Consider the following 24,187-nt stretch of genomic DNA (forward strand, 5'->3'; position numbering starts at 1 on the left):
GGCTGTGCCGCCGTAAACGACGCCCTCCGGGTAACGGCCGGCGCAACCGTCCGGACGCGGCTTGTAGGAGATATCGCGAGAGCTCGAGCCGCTCCTCCCCGTCCCACCCCTTTCGCGTGGCACCGCCTCGCGCTCGTACGCTGAGGCGTGGTCGCGGCAAGTTGCAGCGGGCGGGATGGGGTGGGCCGTGCTCCGTGGGAGCGTGCGAGGCGTTCGGCAGCCTGTGGGGGTTCCGTGTCTCCGTTTGCTTTCGTTCGTATTTTCTGAGGCGGACGCGGTGTGCAAGCGACGCCTCGGTTTGCCGTCTGAACAGGCTGAGCCTGCCGCACAGCACGTGGGCCTTCACTTGTAGGAATGTCGCTCCGCTCGCGTGCCCCAGTCCGCGTCGCACAGTGTGCGGATCAGCCACAAGCGCCAATAGCTAGTCAGGAAGAGACGTTTTCCTGTACGGACAGTACGTTCCCCCCATTTAAGAAATGTGTAAGTCTTCTGAGCAGATAGCCACATAATTTAGAAGAATTTAATGGAGGGCTCTGTAATACAGAGAAGTGTTTAAACACCTCAAGCTATGTAAAAAAATAGAAAATGGCTCCTAAAAATTGTTCTCTAAAATCAATGAGGAGAATGATTCGTCCAGATATTCTTCGTCAAAAACTCAGGAATGTAGGTTGGAAAGCAGAGATGTGTGGATCTGTATCCAAGTGTTGAACCAGTAATTGTTATGGGTGCGTTAAATTACACAGAATGACACTGTAATATCCTAGCATAGCAGATTTTAAGTACGTGATGTGTTTCCTAATACCACTTGGGATAATTTTGGAGCAGTACTGGAGTGCAGCTCTGCATTCAGTTTAATTTAATCTCTCTCCATGTGGAAATGGCCATGATGGAAGGAGGAACTCATTATTCAGCAGGGAATTGCAGCACACCTGTATAATGCCTGAATCGGGTTCAAAAGGGAACAGTTGCATTTCTTGACCTACAAATACAGCAACACGACAGATAGTTTCTCATATTGCATCTCCGCATGGCTTCATTAGTCTTTTCCCCATTTTGTTTTGGGCTCTGAGAAAAGGTTTGGGGGCATAGAGGCCACACTATTGCTATTGATGAAATATTCTTACATTCTACCATTTAGACGAATCTAAGCCTTTACTTTCCTCATCGGGAGGCACAAAAGCTCCTGTTGTTTCCATTATAAAAGTTCCACGGCTGTCTGTAGGTATCTGTTCATTACAGGAAAATAATGAGCAAGTGGGTGTAAGATATTTTAATTTGGTTGTTAAAGAATAATGGTGTCCGTCAAATGGTTCACTTTTACCACTGTTTTTAATTACCTTAAAAGAAAATTCTCACATCTGTTATTAGCGTGATAAATAAATGATGGCATTATGCAATAAAAATGAAACATATCGCATCATGCATTATGCAGGCCGTAAGCTTTCATTTCTGGTTTCAAATATATATCTGTTTCAGACTTCTGTACTTCCAAATTAGCAAAAGGCCATCGTGCATTCCCGCTGTTATCAATGGGAGGCTCTCTATTTATATTGCCACAGAAATAGAGGAGGTTTTCAACACTGCGCTTCGTGTAGGGTCTGACTTGAAAGTTTCTCTAAAGAATGCTGGTTTGAATCATAGAAATGTCAAAATGTCACGCTCCAAAAACCAGTAGGACAATCATTTGAGTTCTGATTATGCTTATTTTTAAGAACTTGACAATGTGAGAAAAACACATTTCTAAAAGTGGTTATTACAGTTGTCAGTAGGTAATCCGCTTGCATTCTTTTTTCTTTCTGGTTCTCACCATGTAAGAGAATCCAGGGAGATTCCAAAAATATGTTGTAAGTTTGAAATGGAGACCACATTCATAAAATACTGTGTTTCCAAGTCTAGTTTCTAGTTCAGAAGCAAATCTTAGGATTGTTTCTGGTCTCGGAAATACGTGTACTGACTTCAGGTCTTTGAAAGCTTCCAAATAGATGCTGATATTCTATTTTTTATTATTACTTGTAATATTTTATTCTGAAACCTAAAATTCTTCTGAAGTTCACAGTCAGACAACTGCCATTTCTGCCCTAAGGAGCACCACTTTCCTTATTCCAGGGCCCAGTTGTCTGACTAAATATGACATGCTGAACATTAGAGTAGGTAGCTGTCTGCTTTTTCTTAGATATCTTCTCTGTTTTCTACATGGAAGTAAGTAATGATAAATGGCTAAATCTTCACTGTGGGAGTCCAAATGAGTATGTTTATACATACTGATGGCAAAATAGGTATTTTGAAGTACTGATGCGAATTACATTACGTTTGTGACATCTTCTTTTTGTTATCCAATCAGAAAACTGCACATTTCAAAAACTGGTTCAGAAACAGAAAAGAATCTTGATAGGAAAAATACTGAAAATAAACACAGAAGATTCTAATGATGATATATAACATAAAGATTATAAAAACAATACAAAATATTAAAATAATTAAAATAATTAAAATAATGACAAAAATATCTGAGGAAAATCATGTCTCTTCTCTTCAAAGAGGTGAAAGACTCAGGAAATCATGTTCCAGGATCTCAGAAATGTGCAGAAGTCTACCAGGAGAAAAGGAATTGAGCACTTTACATTGGCAAGGTAAGAGATCTTAAGAATGCTTTTAAATGACAGAAAGGTGAATTGTAAAAATTGGAGTGACCAAGACATCGGTTGTTATTTTAGTTCATTTTTATCACAGAAGTATTTTGCTTTTTAAACATTTCAGTTGCATTTGTCCTTACATGTCATTACGCTGATTCTTCATTCTGTATTGGTTTTTTTCTGCACTTTTTCTCCCTTGGTCACATGAACATAAATTTTAGATCTACCAAAGATTATTGTATACAGATTACACTTTTCTATTTCTTTTTTTTTTTTCCCTTCCCCTCCTCCCCCAGCTGCTGATTTTATTGTCAAAATTCATATTTAGAAGAAAAAGAAACAAGCAAACAAACAAAAAAAGCTGGAATATTAGACAATAGCACCATCCTCCTTCAGAAACATCACTGGTGTGGTAAACAGTGAACAGATCAGTGGGTAAACAGAGATTAATGAAGTATGCAGAGCTGTTGATTTGATTTAAAAAATAAACAGAAAAGAAACCACACACTCCCAGAATAGTTTAATGTAGTGAAAAAAAGTTCAGAATAATCACTGTCGGCTTGGAGATGGAAGAATGCTTTCCAAGCTCTCTGTCTCTTGCTCTCTGTCTTTCTGGGATATTCCAGTTGACAGTATTTGGAATAAGGAAATTTGTGATAATTGGAATGCTTGTTGATTTTAATATCTTTGCCAGACATCCGTGTTCAACATATTTAGATACTAAAGACTAGAATAATGGCCTATGATTCCAACATACTTCTTCATGTCGTGTTGGTAAATGCCAGGAAAAAAAGTACCAGAGAGTAAAATTTCCTAGTATTTTTCCTCTGCTGGTTTGGTTTGAGGGAAAACAACACATTCATTGATGACATCCTTCACAGCACATCTGTGGACAGGGCAGCAAAGGAACAAAATTTAGAAGCATTAATTATAGTGGTTTAAGCCATGCTGCATTTCATTTTTGGTAATGTTGAATTTCAGTGCCAAGTGAGAAAGAAATACATGCAGCAGGCAAGCTTCATTTGGGGAGTGCATTGCAGCAGCTGCACCTTCACTGTTTTGCAAAACAAGCCTGTAAAATAAGGAAAAAATGGAAGCACAAGAAATGAAAACAAATTCAACAAGCAGGAAGTTAAGTTTGTGCATGTAGCAGTGAAGAAAAAGAAAAGCTAAGTGTGGGAATGAATGAGGAGGAGAATGAGGAAAGTCAAAAAAGATGTATTTTTGCATTCAGGGAGAGTAGCATGTGAATTCTATTAAATCTAGATTTGCTTTATACATTTCTTATAAGGGAATATTTAAAGACATGGCTGGACATTTTGGAAGCATATCCTTACCTAGCTCTGAATTTTGAGGTGAGATTAGCAGCCCTGTGTATTATACATGTCTCTACATATATGCTGATTTTCAAAATGGTATTCATTCACTTTATGAGCAGAAGGTGCTTGTATGGATCTTTTATAATCTTTGATTAAGATAATTGATTAAGAGGCGGATTTGTTGAGGTGCATAGAACTTAAAGTGTGGAATTCCTGAGTAACCTCAAGTCCTCACCTCATCAAAATCTGAAAAAAAAACTGGAATTGTGTCCAAGCAAGAAATCTGTTATGATAATTTTGAATTTTTTTCTGGTCTCTGTTGGTAACTCATTCCTATGGAAATATACAAGTTTATTATGCCTCAACTTCTCTTTTGAAATGGAGATAGCGTACTAACTTTTCAGATTAAATTTTATTGGTTGAATAACCTCAAAGTATGTGGTAAAAATGCTATCCATAAAAAATTAATACTTCTCATTCTCCCTTGTTTCTCTTGTGAGATAAAAATGCTCAGAAATCACCTCAGACATTGAAGTAAAATCACAAATAGTGACTCACATTTCTTCCACACCTCGTCTGGGGTCCTTGCCCCTGCAAAATGTCATGCGATTCAGGCCTGCTCTGCATGGATCCAGTACTCTTCTGTACACTCAGGAGGCTGCAAGGCAGTAGGATAGCATTGAGTTGATGCCAAATATTTCCTACCTTATAAGACACCCTGCCTGCAAAGACAGGAAGCAAAGCCTTTAAACGGAAGGCTTTATGTACTTTGGAACTCTCTTTAATGACACAACAGCTTCTGCAAAGTCTTGATAATTCAGCTTTTGAGCTTGGAGGACAGCCAGCCCCTCTCCTGCTTCATTCACACTGCATTTTGTTTGGCTGAAGCATGTACTGACTGACCACATTTTTTAAACTGACTGCCAACAGAGACCAAGCGCTACCCCTATTCTAGTCCATTCTGTTTAGCCAAAGACAGAGTGTAGTCCTCAGCTTTTATGCCTCCTGCATTTTACTTACCTAGTACCAAAAGGAGAAATAAAACTTCTCTGTCTATTACAAATAATACTTTTTGCAGATTTTTTTTTGGTAGCAGATACCAAAGGAGTCTGGTTGTGTAAGATAATGATCTCAAACTAACATACCTAGTGTTATTTGGGCACTGCCCATAACATGCTTTCAGATTTTGTAATGTTAAAGGTTACAAGTGCATTAGATAGATGAATTAGACAGCATTTTCCATTAGCAGGATCTGCACAGGTGTAGCAGTGGCACAGGTGGCACCTGTCACTTGCTGGAGCTCTTGAAAGTACATGTACATGACGTACTGTAGGCCCATGTAGAAGCAAGCAGGAGCTGAAAACAAGCTTTTGCTTTCAGGAGATAAATTCCTGTGCCAAGAATATCAGTTATATCTTATGTGATTGACTTAAGGAAAAAAGCCTTGTGGTTTGAGCAGAAGATGAGTAGACAGGTGAAAATTTTTGGCAGAAGACGAGTATTCTGGTGCCTTGTTGTGATACACAGCTCCCTGGTGCCCCTTACCACAGATTACAAGAAATTAGTTGCCTGATTTTAAACAGAAAAGACTTGAATTTTGTTATTGCTGTACACCTCTAACACCCAGTGTCCTAGGGGGCACCCTGGTATGTGGGTTTCCCAAAAACAATGCTAATGAAAAGATTATAAAATCAAGACAGTCTACATAGAGTCATAGAATCCTTAGGGTTGGAGGGCACCTTTAGATCATCTGGTCCAGCTCTCCTGCACTGCTGGCTGTGCTTCTTTTGGTGCAGCCCAGGATCCGGTTGGCTTTCTGAGCTGTGAGGGCACATTGGTGGCTCCTGTGCAGCTTGCCATCCACCAGTGCCCCCAGGTCCTTTTTGGCAGGGCTGTGCTCAGTCCTTTCATGATGATGGCCATGAGTGGGTTTATATGAATATTGACTCACTTGTGGGAAAAGTTGACCAATTTGTGTGCTCTAGACACTAGAAAGTGTAACTTTGAGATAAAAACCCATGGGATAACAACCTTCTGCTTACTGAAGTACATGTTTTTTTTAATGTCATGTATTATTCTGAAACCCAGTCCTACTTATATTACAGTAAGATGATTACGGTGAATAAGAGCTTTCATGTGGAGAAAAATACCTGGTACTTACCAGCTCTTTAGACTAATGGAGAATGACATAACATGAACTGATTTTTGGAAGACGAAGTCAAGTCTGACAAATTAGAGGAAAAAGCCTAGATTTTTAGCTCCTCACAGATACGGTTTAGCAAATTTTGCTTTCATGTTCAAATAGGTTTGAGTATTTTCAGCTGCCCTCATTTGAAACAATCCACAAACAATGGTTAGACCTAAGTCTTAAAGAGCAAGATGGCCACCCTGCTTCTTTCCTCACAATTCTCAAGCCTCATTACTGTAGGAAGCTCCCTGGAAGGGACTTAATAAGATTAAAATGACCTCTTGCCTAGGGAGAACCAAGCTGAATTGTAGTGGAGAACACAGCCATAATTCATTTAGGTTGACTGGAAAAAAACAGGTAGACAGCAACTGCAGATCTGATACGGCCAAGACAGGCTTGAAGTCTTGTCCTATTCTTTGGATTGTTACCAACAATTATCATGATGTGCAACAATCAAATATTTAAGGTCACTGAGATTTTCTGAATGCGACCTCTGATTTCTGTGGTACCTCATTCAGTTTTGGAGTGGCTGAAGCTCAGAAACTTATAATATTTTGTTTCGTTTTTAGTGGTTTAAGTGTCACCTTTCAAGCTCAACCTGAACCCTAGGAGCGCTGTGGTCAAAATCCAAATAGGAATGTAATTTTGTGCATCACACTGATCTGTAATTTTTCTTTTTTTTTTACTTGAAAGCAGAAAGCTTTTCTTGTACCTGTACTTTTGGTTACATGTTTCTAAGAAACTGATTGCTTTTGTTTAGTGTCTGTTAGAAGCTCACCTCGTTGCTAAAATTGAAGGAAAAACAACATGCATGGGCTTTGAAGTTAAAATACAAGAGCAGCCGCACAAGTTGCTGATTATTTTAATCAGAAAACAGGGGAATTCTGCAGAAAATTGATGTAGAGTTTCAGGAAGAGAAGGAAGCAACTCTAATGTGGGTTTTCAGTTTCAGCTAAAAATAACGTTTTGTGGTCAGATGCACATTTACCTAATGAGATCATTTGATTCACAGAATATTAGTCAAAAAAATACAGGGTTCTGGAGCTCATTCCCTTCTTGTCCTCAGGGAAGTACCCACATGGTGTGATCCCAGAGAAGGCAGAGGCTGTGCCTGGGTCTCTGGGGCATGGATCTCAGCCCTAACCACACACGAGTGCATGAAGTCCCTTACTGGCTGCCAGCCCGAGAATCTGCTAATTCAATTTTTCAGTGCCTTCCAGCTTGTTCTCTGATCTTTTAAGTCTTGAGCATTCAGGCAGTTAATTTGTTCTCTGCTAGAGGAGGTTATTATATTAATTAGTCATACTCCAAAGATTTATATGGAGTAGATTGGAGCATTTAACAGCCAATAATTATAATGCCACCTCCTAGAATTATTTCAGAGTGACCCTACAAACAATATCTTCACAAGCGTTGCTCACCAAGGGAAAAGTCGTTCTCCCTCTGGCCACAGGGAGCCACACAGCTACCGCTATGAATCCAGGGGAAGACAAGGGAGAGGAACAAAAGCCATGGCCTCTTAGCTCCCCTGCCTGGAGTCACAGGAGTTGCTCTATCCTTGAGGTGACTGTACTGGTTGCACCTGGCCTTCTGTTAGCTGTTTTCTTGCCAGCTCCTGCCGAGAGTATTTTGTTTGTCTGCTGTTTTTAGCCAGGCATATAGAATGCCTGTGTAGCAAAGTTGCAAGCAAGCGGAGTAATTAGTGCAGACTGTCATCATAATTTCTAAGTTCATTTTTGAGCATGGCATCCAGGTCACTTTGCAGCATGGAGGATGATCATTAACCTGTGAAGCCCTAAGCGACAACATCAGAGAGCATGACCCCAGAGTAGAATCCATTTGTTATGTAATCACCCCAAGTATGTGATTCTTAAATGTTTAACTGTCTCGGTACAGTAATAATTCTATACTAGTAGCACCGCACACCAGAAAGCATAATAATTACTGACAGCCCATACCTCTAAGATAATTCTAGACCAGACTGTCACATTAAACTCACTCAACACCATTAGTTTCTTTACCGAAACCCTTAACTGAACTTTAGAGACAGAACTTGTGTTGTACTTTCCTGTTTTCTCCTTAATAAATTTCCACCAAGTGTTTGGTAAGCTGAGGGATCCCAGAAAAGCTTGAACAGATCTTCATTCAGGTGATGGAGGAAAAAACTGAAAAGATCAGCAACTTGGTGGAACAGCACCCAGAGAATAAACTGATCAAGGTGGAACACAGAGGGATGAGTGTTTCTGATTTGTTTTCTTTTCACCGTGTGATCATCTTTCTCCAGACATAATATGTACTCTGTCTTGGAGGATTTTAATTCTCACTAGGCATCTAAATAGATGTTCTTTCGTTTACTGAGATACTGAGAACAAGTCATTGTTCAATCTCATTTATCAGAATGCCTTAACGCTTGCCTAGATTTTGTCTAAGTATAAGGACTGAGGCAGTTATGTTGGACTGGAGAGTCTGCTGCACTGACGTTTTACTGTGCTGGATTGGAGAGACCATGGTGATAGTGCTGAAGACTTGCCTCGGGTCACATGAAGCAGCCATAAATCAAGCCTGCTCATCCTGAATTACTCCAGTCTGCTGCCCCAGCTAGCTCATTTCTGCTCTTGCATTAAAACACAGCTGCTTGAAGGTGAATATTTGGTCTGTAAATCTTAAATCTCAGCCTAAATGTAACTTCAATGCTAAATGTCCCCAGCTTTGTCTGAAAGCTGATATTTTCCTAAATTAAAAGCATCCCTTATTTTTCTGTTCTGTATTTGTAGTGGAGATGAAGTGCACAGAGCAAGGACTGCTCCTTAGAGGACTTTAGCAATGCTCTTTGACCAAATATTATTTGACATTTCCTTTGCCAGTCTGCAAGGCTCCTCAGAGGGCTTAACTACTCTCTGCCAAGGAAGCAAAGACACCATTTCACTTTCCTCAAGCTAAACAGTGTATGATGTGCAACAATTCAGAATTAATTTGACAGTAATGGAGATGACAAGTATTACTGTGAGGTATTTCTGCTATGAACATTGCCATCCTGTCCTTATTTCACCCCCACCCCCAAGTTTTGGTGTTACAAGGAATTGCTGAACAGCAGACAGGCTTGTATACAGGCAAGGCACACTCATACACTGCTCAGGGAGAGCAGCAGCTTTGGTTTGGGCAGCCTACGTGGGTACAAGAGTCCTGAAGTCCCACAGAAAACTGCAGCTCAAGCTTGGAGAGAGAAATGAATGAGGATGGGTGTACAAAATGCATTCTTCTACAAAGACCAGGATAGGATCAGAACAATTTTGGTCACATGTTTTTGGAAATAGCGTGGTCTCACACCTTGGTAAGTCACAGGACATCCAGGGCTGTTTCCACCAGTAAACAGGTAGGAAACTTCCTGGGTCTTTTTCCACTAACAATGCCCAGAACAAACTGGTGATTAAAGGATGCATTCTCTGTACCTAGCTAAGAAAAACAGAATGAATAGCATTGAAGCCAAGGCAGCCCTAAAGACAGCCACTACTAGCAATAATTCCTACCTACCAGATACACCTTCTCAGCAGAGGTTTGTTCTTCTTCTACCAGTACCCACAGAAATCATAGCACAGAGCTGCTCTGGGCTCACTGCCAGTTTCTCAGATATGGTCTCTCTTTAACCCCAACTTGCCATAATGATTTTACAGCCTTCCTGTGTAGATGCAAGCTAAAGACACTTGGCTGGAGCTGATTACTGAAGAAACCCAAACATAACAAGAATTTGAAGATGTGTGAGGGCAGGCATTACAAGCAGGGGAGAGGCAAGTGAAAAAGTTGGGGAGAATGTGGCTGGGTCCAGTCTGTTCCTAACCCATTGCCCCAGTAGTCTTGCTAGATCAGAAGACATTTTACCATTAAAGTTTTTACTATCACAGTTTTTGCCCACAGCTCAGCCAGGTTTATCTGGCAGGTAGAAGAAATTTCCTTAACTTTTAGTACCTTCACAGCTGAACTTAATCCTGTACTAAATATTAACATCAAGTCTCAGCCTTATTTAAGTCAATAGGTGCTTCATCTCTAACTTCACTCTGAATAGCTAGTGTAGGCTTATTTTAACAGGCAGTTGTGTGATTACATAAAAAAGTGCATCTTCTATGAAGATCATTTTTAGTCAGATACTTGAAAAACTTCAGAAAACAAGACAATTTTGGGGGCCTTCCATGCACTTTTATGAGAAAAATAGCTTCACCTGCATGATCTAATGAACAACAGTAATGTATTTGCTATTTCTGGGTATAAATTGTTTCAGTGGACTAAAATCAGAACATAGTCACCCTCCCTTTTCTCTAGACGAAGCCAACAGGAAAGCCAGTTACACACATGCTGAGCTGAAAGGGATGAAACTCTTCTTTACCAAAACCTTGCGTGTTCCTTATCCTATGGACAGAGTGGCTGTGTGTCACTTCTGTATCCTCGGGATAAAATGAGCACTGATACAAACTTCAAAGGAGATTAACATTTGGATCTTTCGGTGGGTTGCAGTACAGAAAAGCAAGATGCTTTCATTGTTAACTCTCTTAGACACTTCCAAGCCAAGAATTACTGCTCAAAGAAGTGTAGAAGATAAATATGTTCAGCGTTCATTTTGCACGGACAACAAAGCTGGTGAATGCTGGAGTCCTACAGATTCTTGTACTTTGCCTATACTCTGCTTCCTGCTGTGTAACAGTAGCTGTGCTGCATGTTCCCCTGAAATGCCCGCTGGGCACAGACAGCTCGTGCTGCAGTGACTGTGCAGCCATCCACACATCGCCCAGCTGACCAAGTTCTGTAAAATGTCTGTATGGAGTTTTTTTTTCTCATGTTGCTCAGTAAGCTGGAGAGTCTGTCCCCCAAACAGCTACCAATTTTTTCAATAAAATACCCCTCTTACTTTCACACTTGACTCTTCTACCTGATCTAAATGTAACAGAATATGGCCAGTAGGCCTGAAAGCTATGGGGCAGGGTAACAACAGATGGCTCAACAACAAAGGTCGTATTTCTTTAGGAAGCTGGGAATGCTTCCCCATCCCCATTGTGTGGGTTGGAAATGCTACATTAAGACTCCCAGACAACCTTCTGTTTTATGGCAATTAAATGTAATACAATATTCTAAAGGCATTAAAGGTAATTTCCTTATGTTGTTACGACAGGGCCAAATTATTTTAATGCCTACTAGATAATACTAGATAAGTAATTAATAGTCACGTATCTTAATATGATAATTCTAGAATTTAAATCTTTTGAATATGGGATAATCCAAAATTCCTACAGAATATTTCCTTGTAAGTTGCTAATATGAAGAAGTGGATGGAGAGTGTAATGTCTGAAAGTTTAGTGATTTAAAATGCCATATAAAAGCAAGCTACTTTTTTTCTAATTTTAGCACTATCCTTTGTTACAATTGAATGTAGCTATTCAGTCCTAAGATCAGTTTTCCCTTAAGCCACAGGCTGCTGAAAAAATTGAAGGCACGAAAAAATCCTGTTGCTTGGTCAACTGCACACAGTCCAAGTGTAGCTGTTTTAAAGGGTCTCAATGCTTACGAGGATGATAGCGTAATGCACTTGTGCTTACCATGTTAGCATTGACATAAAGGCCATAGGTAAGTTCAATTTTGTTCTCCAGTGCTACTAACAGAATTTTAATAGCGAGATTATACTTATACCTACAGTAACAGGGAGACCCACGATGGCCAACAGGTCTGTGTAGAGACCTGTCTCAAAAGAGAGCAGCGTTACCATGACTGTGCCATAGCTATAAAGAAGTTAGTTGTTTCAGTGCACATCAGTCAACATACAAACGTTTATGTAGGTTAAGTGACAGGTTAGTGTGTCCAGCTGGATGTGAGCAATAACTTAATTCAGAAATGCAGGAGTAGGAGTGTAATTTAAAGTCACTTTTGTTGTCAGCCTTTGTCCTCCGTTCCTGAGGTGAAAGTGGCACTGGTCACATCCCTTGAGAAACACAGGCCTGTTGGCTGATCTCTGTAGCTTCACTTTAGACAGAATGACAGAAACTGGTGGTTAATCCCTCCACAAGCTAGCTCAGTGTGTTGTGTTGGCAGGAAATGATGGCTTGGTTTGACGGACGTAGGGCTTTTGTCATTACTACTCAGTGCAGAAAATGAAAGCACAGGGAGGCAAAGTCAGGCAGCAGGCCAGAGGGCATGGCTTCCAAGTCTCTCCCACTGTCAGGCCACCTTGACCACAAGGCTTCATGTGTCACTATAAATAGCGTATAGGCCTCCAAGATTTCAGTGTCAAAATCAGTGGTATTCTAATGAACTCTGCCCTTCCCATCCCCCTTTGTGTTTTTTTGTCTCCTTCTCTCTGCAGGCACACTGAATATGTTTTCAGATTTCAGATAAATTTGGAACATTTTCATTTATAATTCTAATCAGTAGACATGAGAGGACCTGACCTCTTTTATAATAACTGGAAAGGTTGAGTAATTGAGGTCTGAGTAATCAAGGTCAAAATATGATGCTGAGCATACATCTTACAGTTACCTAGTTTGGACTTTACAACATCACAGATATTAAACTACAAAATCTTCAAAACACAAAGATCTACTTTTTCTCTATAAAGAAATAATATATACTTGTTTTTTAAACTGAAAATTATTAATGGCACAGTGTCGTAACATTTCACGTAGCTGAAGTGCATCTGCTCATGTTTAGGTCTATTCACATTAGCAATAATACTTAGGATAAAGCTGCTTCTGTCTTTAGTACAGGATCTGTTATGTCATGAGAGGTTCACTGCCTGCAACAAGCACCATTACATAACGATGCTTCATCCACACTATCTATTGGCATGCATTAGTCAACAAGGATGAGAGGCATACAGTTGTATCAATGGGGATCAATGTTCCTCTTTACATGCTGCATCAGAGATATGAAAATGGGGCCAAGGAGCAGGTGGCCTGATATTTCTAAGGACATTTCTTCTCTTTCCCCCTAAAAGGAAGAATGAGAACATCGCTGGTTCTCTTACACTCATCTGTTTTCAAAGCTTGATAGAATTTGTTAGAGCAGGCTATTACAGCATTATGACAACTCTGAACGTACAGCATCCCATCTGCAGTGATAAATGCAGGAGAGAAGAGGGACAAATTGGTCCGTGTGCAGTCCTCTGCAGTAGTACCCATTCAAGTAAAGATTTCAGAGCAAAAGAAAAGTGCTTACACATGCCTGAGACAGTTAAACTAAACCTCTGTAAGCTTGTACATAATTATCTCCACAAAGCTGCTTCCTGTCTTTGACATCAACTACTTCAGTCAAGTAATTATTTTTCTTCAGATTTGTGGAAAGAACAAGATTGAAGTAAGGTGCTTCTATCAGAAAAGGGTAAAAGGCAGCAAGAGAGCCATTGTAATAGAAACACGATGGATCCCCTGGCAAAGAACAGTTCAAGAGGGCAGGGCACAGCATTTAATTTGCTTCTCAGTAGGCCACAAGCCCCCATAAAAGCAGTTATTGAGTACTTGTCCCTCAGTCTTCACTGGTGAGCTCACCAGGCGCTTCTCCTGTGTTTTTCCTTTGCTGCTGTTTGTTCTGATTTACTTTAAGCCTGTAGTCTATGAAGCTGCCATGTGGTGCTGCCTCGGAGTCGTCTTTAATTTAATGCCACAGACAGTAATTAGAAGGGCAGCTCCGAAAGTAACATCTCCTATCTTATGATGTTGGAAGAAACAAGTACAATTAACTGTTTGCAAAACATATTTTGTTTTCCTCCTGATTTGCTGGAGTAAAAAAATGCCTTGCTGTACTAAATTGCCTAGGTGGGTGCCACACTTTACATTACCTTGTCATCGTAATGCGTGCCTCTAAAAGCAAAGGGTTATTGCTATAACCTCAATACTTCAAGTATTCATCCAGTGCTGCAATGCAAGGAACTTCTTGTGCCTGCAGTTTTATTCATTTAGCTACAGCACTCGCCTTTCTTTCTATACAGTTTATTTCTGACTCATCTTCTTACAACATCCAAGATAAAAATAGGTAATTGTTCCATCTAAATTCCCATAATCCTTGTACTCAATAAACATAAAGTCATGTAACTGTTCTTAGTCAGGATTGCACTAATCAGTGCAACTGGCACTCCTGACCTTGTGATATCTATCCTTACTATGCTCAGGTCTGCTGTGCTGCCTGATGCAGCATATATCACACTTCCTTTCATAACCAAGTGCTGGAGAGAGAAATGGGCACATCAGAAAGTAAGCACCAAGAACTTTTTGCAAAGTAATAGGTATTTTTGTCACATCTTTACCCTTGGGCTTGGCTCAATATTTTGGATTTATTTCACGTGGTCAACTAAAGGGCCACAAGTTAAAACCAGAGACCAAATTTCATAGACGCTGTAGGAAGACAGTATTTTAATGTGGGGGATAATTGCTATTGGCAGTAGATGTTTTTGCTGTAGGTGCTAACATTTACTGTTTGATTTATGTAAGTTTCACTGAAGCCAGGAGATCACTAATGGTAAATCCATTACAAAATCTAAACTCACTGTCAAGCTGTATTTAAATGAATACTTAAATAAATTATGCTGACAGGCCAATCAATTCTCTGAATGTTATAATAAAAAGCAGAAGGAATGTAAGTGTGCAGGTGATGAACCTACAGGAATGAGAACAGAAATTTAAATAGCTCAGAGAAGTCCTCAGTCATTGCAGAATTGACAGGGCTATATAAAGCTAAGGAAGACAAGCAGAAAAAAAAACAAATTGGGATTTTATTTGTTTTTAAACTACTCATTAACACAAGAGGAAAGGCACAGCTAGTGTGAAGTCAGAGCATTTAGAACTAAAGAAGCTTTCTCTCAAAACAAACTCTTAAAAGAACCCTGTAGGCAGCCTGCAGTACCCGTCCACCTCCTCAGGCACAAAGATGTGTCAGGACTACAAAATAGGACACTAAGGAGGCAGACTGCAAGGAAAACAAAATAGGGATACAAGTTTCAGTAGGGCAGGACATAAGCCAGCTTCTAATGGGAAGGTTGGAAAGAAATGACCCTATGTATAAGGTTACTTGACACTCATCCACGCAAAGATCCTTGCAGTTTGCCCTGAGGCTCTGAGAACAGCTATTCTTGGTGAAGATAGTGGCTTGGGCATATCTGGGACCTGACTCACAGGCAGCGTCTGTGGTCTATATTTACATAATGAAGGCAGGCATTTGAAGAGTTACTCCAGATATGAAAGTTACTGAATGGTCTGAAAAAAATAGTATTTTATTTGTTGCTATATTTTGCAGTTCAGGATCTTAATAAGTCCAGGGCAGAATCATTGCATTGAAAAATTAAAGAATAAAAAATTGGCCATATAATTACTAGTAAAACAGCAAGATTTGTAGACGGTCAGACCAAAAGCCAATCAGGATAACATCTGGTCTGTTACCTGCATCATGTCGGTCACAACCTCCCTGCGTAATTTGGTTAAACAGCACCTACTTCTGTCTCAGCTCCACAGCAAAGTTTTTAAGATGCCAGTTTTAACTTCAAGAGTAAAGGAGCAAATACAACCCCTTAGGGCCGTTTCTTCTGCACAGAGCTGCAGCATCTTTCATCTTTTCTTCAAGACTGTAGTCAGTGATGGAAACTAACTGCAGAGGGCTTGCACGTAGTGTTTAACTTTCTTTGTGATAGAATAAATGGAGTAGACTTCTTTATTCCCTTAAAACAGCTTTTTATTTTCTTCTTTTTTCTTTTTTCCCCCACATTATCTTTGTAGAATAAACTGACTCTGGAGTCCTTTTCTCAGCACAACTGAACTTGTGCAGGTACCACACAGTAACAGTAACAGGTATTAGAGGCCACCTTCAGGGACTGTTCTTCCACATGTAGTCTTCTCTTGATTTGGGATACACTGAGCTGTCTGCCAAATGCTGCTTTTCTCAAGGTTAAGTAACAATTACAGTGCAAATGTAAAACACGTACCGTACCATGTTAGTGTTACTGCAGGGCAATGGCTGCAGAAACAAAATCCACCAGCTAAAACTTTAAGGAACAAAGTCAATAGGAAACGTTCTTCCCATTTCAACAGAAATGAAAGAACATTTATTTGCCAGAAATTTTACAGATTTTCTCCTTCAGATTCTCAAGTGAGATTACAAAATCTTAACTGCATTATTCTGTCACACAATGATAAGCTGAATTTGCCATCTCTCAAATCTAGCATTACAATTTTGGTTAGCAAAGCAAAGCATTGCTGCATTTTCCCAAAGCAAAGCTGACCAGCATTACTGAGGGTGGTCTGTTATTTACACATTGCACGGGCAGAAAGCTTTATCTTAATTAATGCTAATTAACACTGTCACAACATGCACTATTTTTTTTTTTTAATTTTCCCAGTTTCCCAATGCAAATTTTAAGATCTGTTCATCATAAGTCAACAAGCTCCTTCCCATCTTTAGCACTCATGGATCAACGTATTTATGCCATTTTTTAACACTTCTACAGTAATACTTAAAATTAATTTTAAAGTTATTAATAAAACTTTATTCAGTAGTGTTAGATACTGGCACAAGCTGCTCTGAAGATCCCAATGGATCACTGCTCCAGTCTCACAGAGAAGTCTTAACCAAACCAACCAGCTGACTCAGTACAGAAACAGAACGTCAGGACAAACCAAACCAGAGCGCTTTTCCTTAGGCTCCAGAGAATCTAAGCATATTCTGAAAAACTAAGTATCAGTGGATTCTACCTATACAAAAGTGTAAACAAAAACCTTTTTTCTTCCATAAAAGGGGATACAGTGATCAATTAAACAAACAAACAACAAAAAAAAAACCATAAAAAACTACAGCATGTAGCCCATATTTATCCACTATCACACTCCCAGCTCTGCGAGCACCATTCTCACAGCTCTGACCATTACTCTGCCCTGTTTGCTAGTGGATGGCCTCTGGTAAATCAGCTCAATTCTGGCACTCGCTCTGTATGCCACAGGGACTGACCACACGTGCTTTCTGACAGCCACCTGAGCTGAGAAGGATGGGAAGAAGCACCTGGCACTGGAATTAAATACATCAGTTCTCTGTGCCCTGAGCTAACGTAGCCTTTGAAAACATTTTGTGGTTACCTTATTTTAAAATCAGTGAGATATGTTTCTCTCTATACATGCATACATGACAAGACATCCGTGCACCTTTATCTGCTTTAGCTGAAATTAGTAATATTTAAATCAAAACCAACAAACCGAAAGCCATGTGGCAGCCAACAGAAAAGAATACACGATGCAGTCCTGAGAGATAAAAATTTATTTATGTCTGATCAGCATGTCATGATATGGTCATAACTCACACAGCTGACATTCCCGTAGCCAAAAGGACTTTTTCCTTTTTAAAAATAAGTTTTTTTCTTCCCAGCAGGAAAGATTTTTTTAACAAACTTTTACTATGACGCAGGAATGGATTTCCAACAGTGTCTTCTCAGAACGATGACACAGCCGGTAAGCAGGGCTCTCCCACCTGCGTCTTCATTTAGACTTCAGGTTTTTCCTCCCCAGCTCCCCCACCCCTCACAGGAAAACACCACAAAAAGAAGAGCACAAAGCCCAGCAGGGAAACAAAGAGGTAGATGGAGCTTCAGCCATCGCCACTGGCAAGACACCCTCCTGTGCTCTGAGGAGTCCCTTGCTGAGTTACATCTCATGCCGACAGGTGATGCTGCACAGGGCAAGTGAGCGCTGTGTCAGGGCTGCAGAACGGACGGGGCTGTCCCAGTGCGCGCTGCTTCGCCCAGCTGAAGCCGTTCAAGAGCAGACTGCGCTGTTAGATAATGCGCGCGTCTGCCAAACGGCTGTGGCCTTGCTCACAAGGTCGGACTCCCATCTCTCCTAGGTGGCAGCAGCCTGAGGTCAGCGGGGACCTGGGTTCTGCTCCCAGAACCCCCTGAACTCTTAGGAACTTTGAGGGGAATCATTGAAATCCTGTGCAGAAACTGCAGGCGGAGCAGCCACAGTTTCCAGCAGGTACTCGAGCAGAGAAGCGCTGCAGGAATTGCTTCCTCCGAACTGCTGCTCCACTCCTCCCCTTACAGCACTGCTGGCACAGAGAGGTTCTTCTGTTTGTTCTTTCCAGAGCTCCATAACCAATGCTGTCACTTAATGCTCAGTTGCACGGTGAACTGTTTTTTCCTCAATATTTGTAGTCTTCATGGCAAGCACAATAGAGACAATAGACTGCATCTATTAGATACAAGCACAACAAATACAACCCTCAAACAAAATCATCTCTGCTATTAGGGATTAGAAGCACGTGAAGTAACCTTGAAAAAAAAAAAAAAAATCAATTTTATTTTGTCACCACCCCCACCACCCCTCAAAAAAAAAGGGGAAAATGACACCTAATAGTTTCTGAAGAGAAATGCTTCTTCTGGTATCTGCCTGCAGTTCTGAAAGACATCTTGGCGGTTGGAAATACTTGATAAAAAAATCGGATGAAATAATTCAAGTACAATGAATCCAACCACAACAGCCCTCTGCACAATCACAGAGTAACTGCACCCATCTGTCATACAGAGCACAGCGAGGCTAACACAGGGGAAGGAGAAAACTGGATGCTAACATAAATGCTATCAAGAAAACTAGCTTTTATCATACAATACAAACAGCAGTGTAGAGAAACTTTGCAAGAACTCACTCCCTGTAAGAGGACAGTTGTTCAATGTATAACTAAACTTCATTATCCAATGCTTAAGTCAAAGATTTAACTTCAAAATACACAGAATCCTTTTAAATCCTTTCTGCATCCAGGCAGAGAGTCCACAGCTTTTGCACAGAAAAAGTGAAATTGCTCAGAAGTGTTCATAATGTACACAGACTTTGAAAATCAGAGAAGAATAGTTTTGGTTTCACTCTTCCAATTGTTGTTCTTAAATAAAAAAAAAAAAAAGAAGTGTGAAAGTTATCAAGTATGCAGTTTTGCAAAATAACCCTTTATTTCGTATGGCTCCATTATTTCCAAACAATACAGTACCCGGACGTGTCATTACGTTGTGTGATTGTATCAGACCAGCACACAGCCTCCAGCCTGCTGTCTCAGAACACACCTGCTCCCAGCTCCAAGTCCCTTTGGTTCCAACACTTTATGTCAAGGCAAAGCAGAGCAGCTGAATCTGTCACACACAGTGATTGGTGTATCTGCATTCACTTGTACAAACAAAGTTGACAGAGTTAACAGCACTTAATGGCAAAACACCCAAAACAATTACATCATTTACAAAAAGATGAGTAACGAGCAGTACCACAGCAGTCATTTCAATGCAGCAAGATGCATCCTGTTTTGAGGCTCAGGGTGGAACAGGGAGAAGGAAGCTCTTAATTTTCAGGGCAGTGAGGTTAATTGTAATCTTTCTTTTCAAAATCTGATGAGAGCAACTGAAAAAAAAAAATCCCCCCTGCAAGATGAAATGTCTGGTAACAGCATCATATGTACAACATAAGAGAATCTGTAAGGAAGGTACATGCAAAGCACACTAAAACAGGAGCGCTGCTCATTTTGGAGGGGCAGATATTCTTCTTATGATGAAATCAGTAAGAGCAGGAATTTAAACCATTGGAACTTGCACTGTTTCCAGTGAAACTTGTTTATGAACAATTAAACAGAGAAACTTACAAATGTTGAGTGCAATCCTGACAGAGAAACGTCTTTATTCACAACAAACTTGAACTGCAATGTTCTCACTTGTGTGTGCAACAGCTTTCAATTTATTTTTTTCATCCTATTGTCACTTTATACATTCTTCCATATTATTTCTCCTAACACATATTTAAAATCAGAGCAATTAACCATTTTGTGATCAACTGCACGGTTCATAAACATTTTTATCAAATGCAGGTTGAACTCTTCAGAAGAGGACACCCTTGGCTGCAGCAGCACAACACTTGCCCCAGCTGTACCCCAGCCAATGCCAGAAGGTACGACCCAGCTGGAACCCACAGGGATCCAATGTTTTACAAGCTTGCCTGCCAAGCTCTAGCCTTCACCAGCACACTGTTTTTAGTGCAGAATTTCCCACATAGTGTTTTTCCCTTAACAGAAAAACTTACTCTGTCATAAAGCAGCATTCAAGTTCATGCTGGGAGGGTACTTTGGACTTTCTTCAGTTTCATTTAACTGTCACCTACAGCAGCTCAGCCAGAGCGAGAGACAACACCACACTCTGCTCACATGTTCCAGTGCAGGCAGGAAAGAAGCCTAAGACCTAATACTATTTACTCAACCTCTCAAAACAACATTCAGTGCTTTCAAACAGATGTCTCACAATAGCGAGAACTATAAAGGAACTAACTGAAAATGCACGGGGACCAGATAAACCAAAGGATTACCTGAAACGTTGCTACGCATTACTAATTTCTTCAGGCAGTGTGTGAACACTAATTATTGACTGCAACCATTGGAAAAAATACTGCATTGCAAAAAAAAAACCACAAAAAAAACCAGTATGTTCTTACATGGAGTTTACTGGATCTATTACAAACAGTCTCCTGATGCAAGTCACTGCTGCACAATCTGATTATATTGTATCACTCCAGTCTGTCCTATCTCACCTTAAAATAGCTGTAAAATAAGGGCATCTCTGTGGCTCTGATCAACCCACTCTGTGGAGGACAGAGATAATTAGCTCACCACCTGCATTTTGCAGTTTTGAGAGTCTGTTTGTGCCCAGGTGCTGCAGTCTGACCGCTCACACCTGATGGTGATGGGCTGCCCCAGAACCTGCCTGGAAAAAGGCAGATGAAATACATTCGTTCCATCAGCTGCGATTTAGCAAGAGCAACAGAAAAGAAGTTATGCTCCCTTTTCAAAGCATGCCTCTTCTCAAGTGGATTTATGTTATGGCAGCATTCAGATATGGGGCCAGGTGTAAGACAGGTGGGTTTTAGAGACAGCATCTTAAATAAAATATTAAGGCTCTATCTAGATAAATGCTGTCCTTTGCCTTCCCACTGCAGTGGTATACATTAGCCCATGAGGGGACTCACAGACTGGGGGAACCTGTCATGGTCTATGGTTTCACAGCCATCACAGAGCTACTTTAAGATAAAACTAATTTCAAAGAGAAAGAAGTGGCAAATTTGACAAAGGGCTTTTCAATTACATCTGGGAAATCAGCACTGCCTCATATTTTAGTATGCTCATCCAGTTCCTCCAAAAGAACCACTGACTGTGTTTGTTTCTGCATGCCACCCACAGATTCATACAGCAGGAGAAGGGTGATCAATATCACTAACTCAGAGCCAAAACAACCGAGGGCTTACTTAGTTCTCAGAAAATCAACGTACAAAAGGCAGCATGCCACACCTCAACTTCTCGCTCTCCTGCTCCTATTTAGAGAGATTAATTAGGAACAGCTCTCTCAAATCTGTGTATAATCACACAAAGACAATGCCAACTAGACCAGCCAGGGTCAGGACACACTGCAAACTCCCTTTCGAAAGTATCTTGTATTATACATCTGAAAATGGAGCTGAACTTCTGGTTTGCCTTTAAACTGAACTCATTCTTTCATTATGATTTTTAGCATGCTGGTGAGCTAATTAATACAGCCCTCCATACAGTCACTCAGATGATTTACCACTGCTTTTTCTTTTCTTTCATAGTGATATCCTCACATAGATTCATGGTAGCAATTACACCTACTTTTTTTTTGTTTTTTAATATGTATTTTTCTAAGAAACTAGTTTTCTTCTGTTATTTCTTAGCAAAACATTAAGATGGTTGGCATTGAATCGTTTAAACTCTCCCACAAGTACATTTAGTGCTGTTGCAACTAGCAGGGGAGAAAAAGGCCTCTAAAAACCACTCAAAGGTCACCTTGGTTGGACTGCAGTATACAAAGTACAAAGGTGGCTAAAAATCACCAGCAGCACCAGCAGGCCTTCAGAAACAGCTGGCATTGCTCTGGCAATTGGTCAATGCATGGCAGATAAAGCTTCCCCTTACTCCCTACGCCTTTCTTTCACTGTATTTTCACATTTAAAAGTGCATTTAGAAAAGTGACAATGATCAACTAGATGTATTCTGAACAAAGGGAGAAACGGATCAAGTGACAAGTACTTTCCAAGCTTCTTCATAGTATGAGCTACAGGTAGCACACAGAATTCGGTTAGCTGATGGTAAGACCACAGCAGGGATGGGCTGATTCATCAAATATGGACAACTTCTAATCACGCTGTGATGAGGCAATGCTTTTTTAAGGACCAATTCCTCACAAAACACACCTGAACAGGACCCTGTTGGGGTCTTGGTTTGAGACAGCTGCTGACTGGGCAGTGACAAAGACGCCGCCATCAGCTCCGCTGATGTCTCTGGCTCCAGCACAATGAGCTGCAGTAAAGCACACGTTTGTGCAAATGAGGATCTCTACCACACCAATGCTGCACAGACTACTGAAGAGACAAGTTGCTGAGTTTTCTGAGCTCTAACTACAACGCCAAGAAATACTTATGGTGACAGTTTTCTCGTTGCAGACATTCTTCTACGGTGGTTGTACGATTGCACCTTTTGTCCAAATGCTGAATTTGCTTAAGTGTGGGTGAGAGTATACATTTCTTAAAAATACAGACAATTCTTAAAATAATACATCATCAGGTCACTATGTTACTGATCTTCTCCTTCAGTGGAGTTTAAAATTTCTCCAAAGAGAGGTAAGAGTCCGTCCAGTATTCTCCTTTACTCTTGTATACTCACATTTGCACATACAACATGGTACTCATTCGCAAGAGCCTCGATTCCCACTGTGTCCTCAGGTCCCATTCCACTTTTAAAATAGGCAGTGATAAAAATACTGTAAGATGCAGTACCACATACCGCCTGACAAGAATGCAAGTGATTGTATGCCGACAAGCCACAGATTGCTGAGGGTCATCTCCCGAGAAACAGCTTTCGTTTGACCCTGCAGTGGAGGAAAAGCTCCTGAAAATGGAAAAAAAAAACAAAAAACCCACATTTAACGTATCTGCAGCAGGAATAAGGCTGAGTGCACTACTCTCGACTATTGCTGCCTGCCCAGCAGCAGTGCACACAATTAATTGGTTAATTTTGTATAATGCTGGCAAATTGATCAAACTAACTGGGTTCTCTGTAAAGCTTTACAACTGTTTAGTAATAAATTTGTGTACTGTGAAGTACACATATACTCTTCAAGTTTTTTGACTACGAACATCTACACACACATGCACACACACCATGTAGTGTGACCATATGGTTTTTCTTGCACTAATTTGTAAATGTTGTTTGAACATTCATTACCCAGTCAGTAGTGAAGTGTAAGCAAGGACTTTGATTTGCTAATCTGTTTTCTAGAATGAATTTCTGAAATGCCTATTTGAATTGAGAAGCTTTGGCAGGAGATACATTTGATGATTAAAAAATAAGTCAATTCTCCCCCATTTTGACTTTTTCTGACTTAAAGCAGTAAATTTTGACTAACTACTTTGGAGCTTTATCATGATTATGAATGAGTTGTTTGCATATATTTATTTCAGGATATTACATAACCTGTGATGTACGTTAGCAAGGTGTACATAGCAAGGTGTACAAAGCCTAGGCGATATGATCCACTTTTTTGCTGTTAATTCTGAAGAGTAGATGTAAAAACCAATTACACCTGCAACATTATAAAGTCACAACTACTCACAGAAGAATAAAGGGGTAAGATACAAAGAGTAAAGATACAGCAGCATCAATTCTGAATCTCAGAATCCACCCAATTTGGGCTGTCAGATACTCTCAGCAACTCATCTCTGTGCTTCACATCTGCTGTTTCTGGAGGAACTGCGACTGAGTACTCAAGATAAAGCTTTTCTTTCTGTATGAATGGTCTTATATTAAAAATCTTGATGAGCCCCTTGTTCTCTCACTCAAGCATATTTTCACATGTCAGCAGATCTGTCACTCCCTTTACTCACCTCCTAGCAGTTTTCACTGCTCACTTCCTATTTGTCCACTCTGTGCTACGTTTGCTCTTCTGTGGCCCATTTGTCTTTCCGTACCAACACTGATGGCTGGTTGAACTAACTCTCCTTATCAGG

The 24,187-nt window shown here is 40.4% G+C and overlaps 1 protein-coding gene and 1 long non-coding RNA gene across 2 annotated transcripts in view; one reads left to right on the plus strand and one right to left on the minus strand.

The window, feature by feature from the left end:
• Positions 1 to 167: 167 nt before the first annotated feature.
• On the plus strand, positions 168 to 14,269 carry LOC128082249 (uncharacterized). The gene is made up of 3 exons (XR_008207595.1): positions 168 to 480; positions 2,539 to 2,630; positions 10,455 to 14,269. It is a non-coding gene; the product is annotated as an uncharacterized LOC128082249 (long non-coding RNA).
• Positions 14,270 to 19,065: 4,796 nt separating this feature from the next.
• LPGAT1 (lysophosphatidylglycerol acyltransferase 1) overlaps positions 19,066 to 24,187 on the minus strand; it is a 58,642-nt gene continuing 53,520 nt past the window's right edge. The window contains exon 9 of the mRNA XM_052686150.1: positions 19,066 to 23,069. Within this exon, the coding sequence (XP_052542110.1) occupies positions 22,918 to 23,069 (152 nt within the window). The 3' untranslated portion in view covers positions 19,066 to 22,917. The remainder of the gene's footprint in view (positions 23,070 to 24,187) is intronic.

Source organism: Tympanuchus pallidicinctus, unplaced genomic scaffold, assembly GCF_026119805.1.
Source record: "Tympanuchus pallidicinctus isolate F22 unplaced genomic scaffold, pur_lepc_1.0 scaffold1, whole genome shotgun sequence".
NCBI classification, from domain to species: Eukaryota; Metazoa; Chordata; class Aves; order Galliformes; family Phasianidae; genus Tympanuchus; species Tympanuchus pallidicinctus.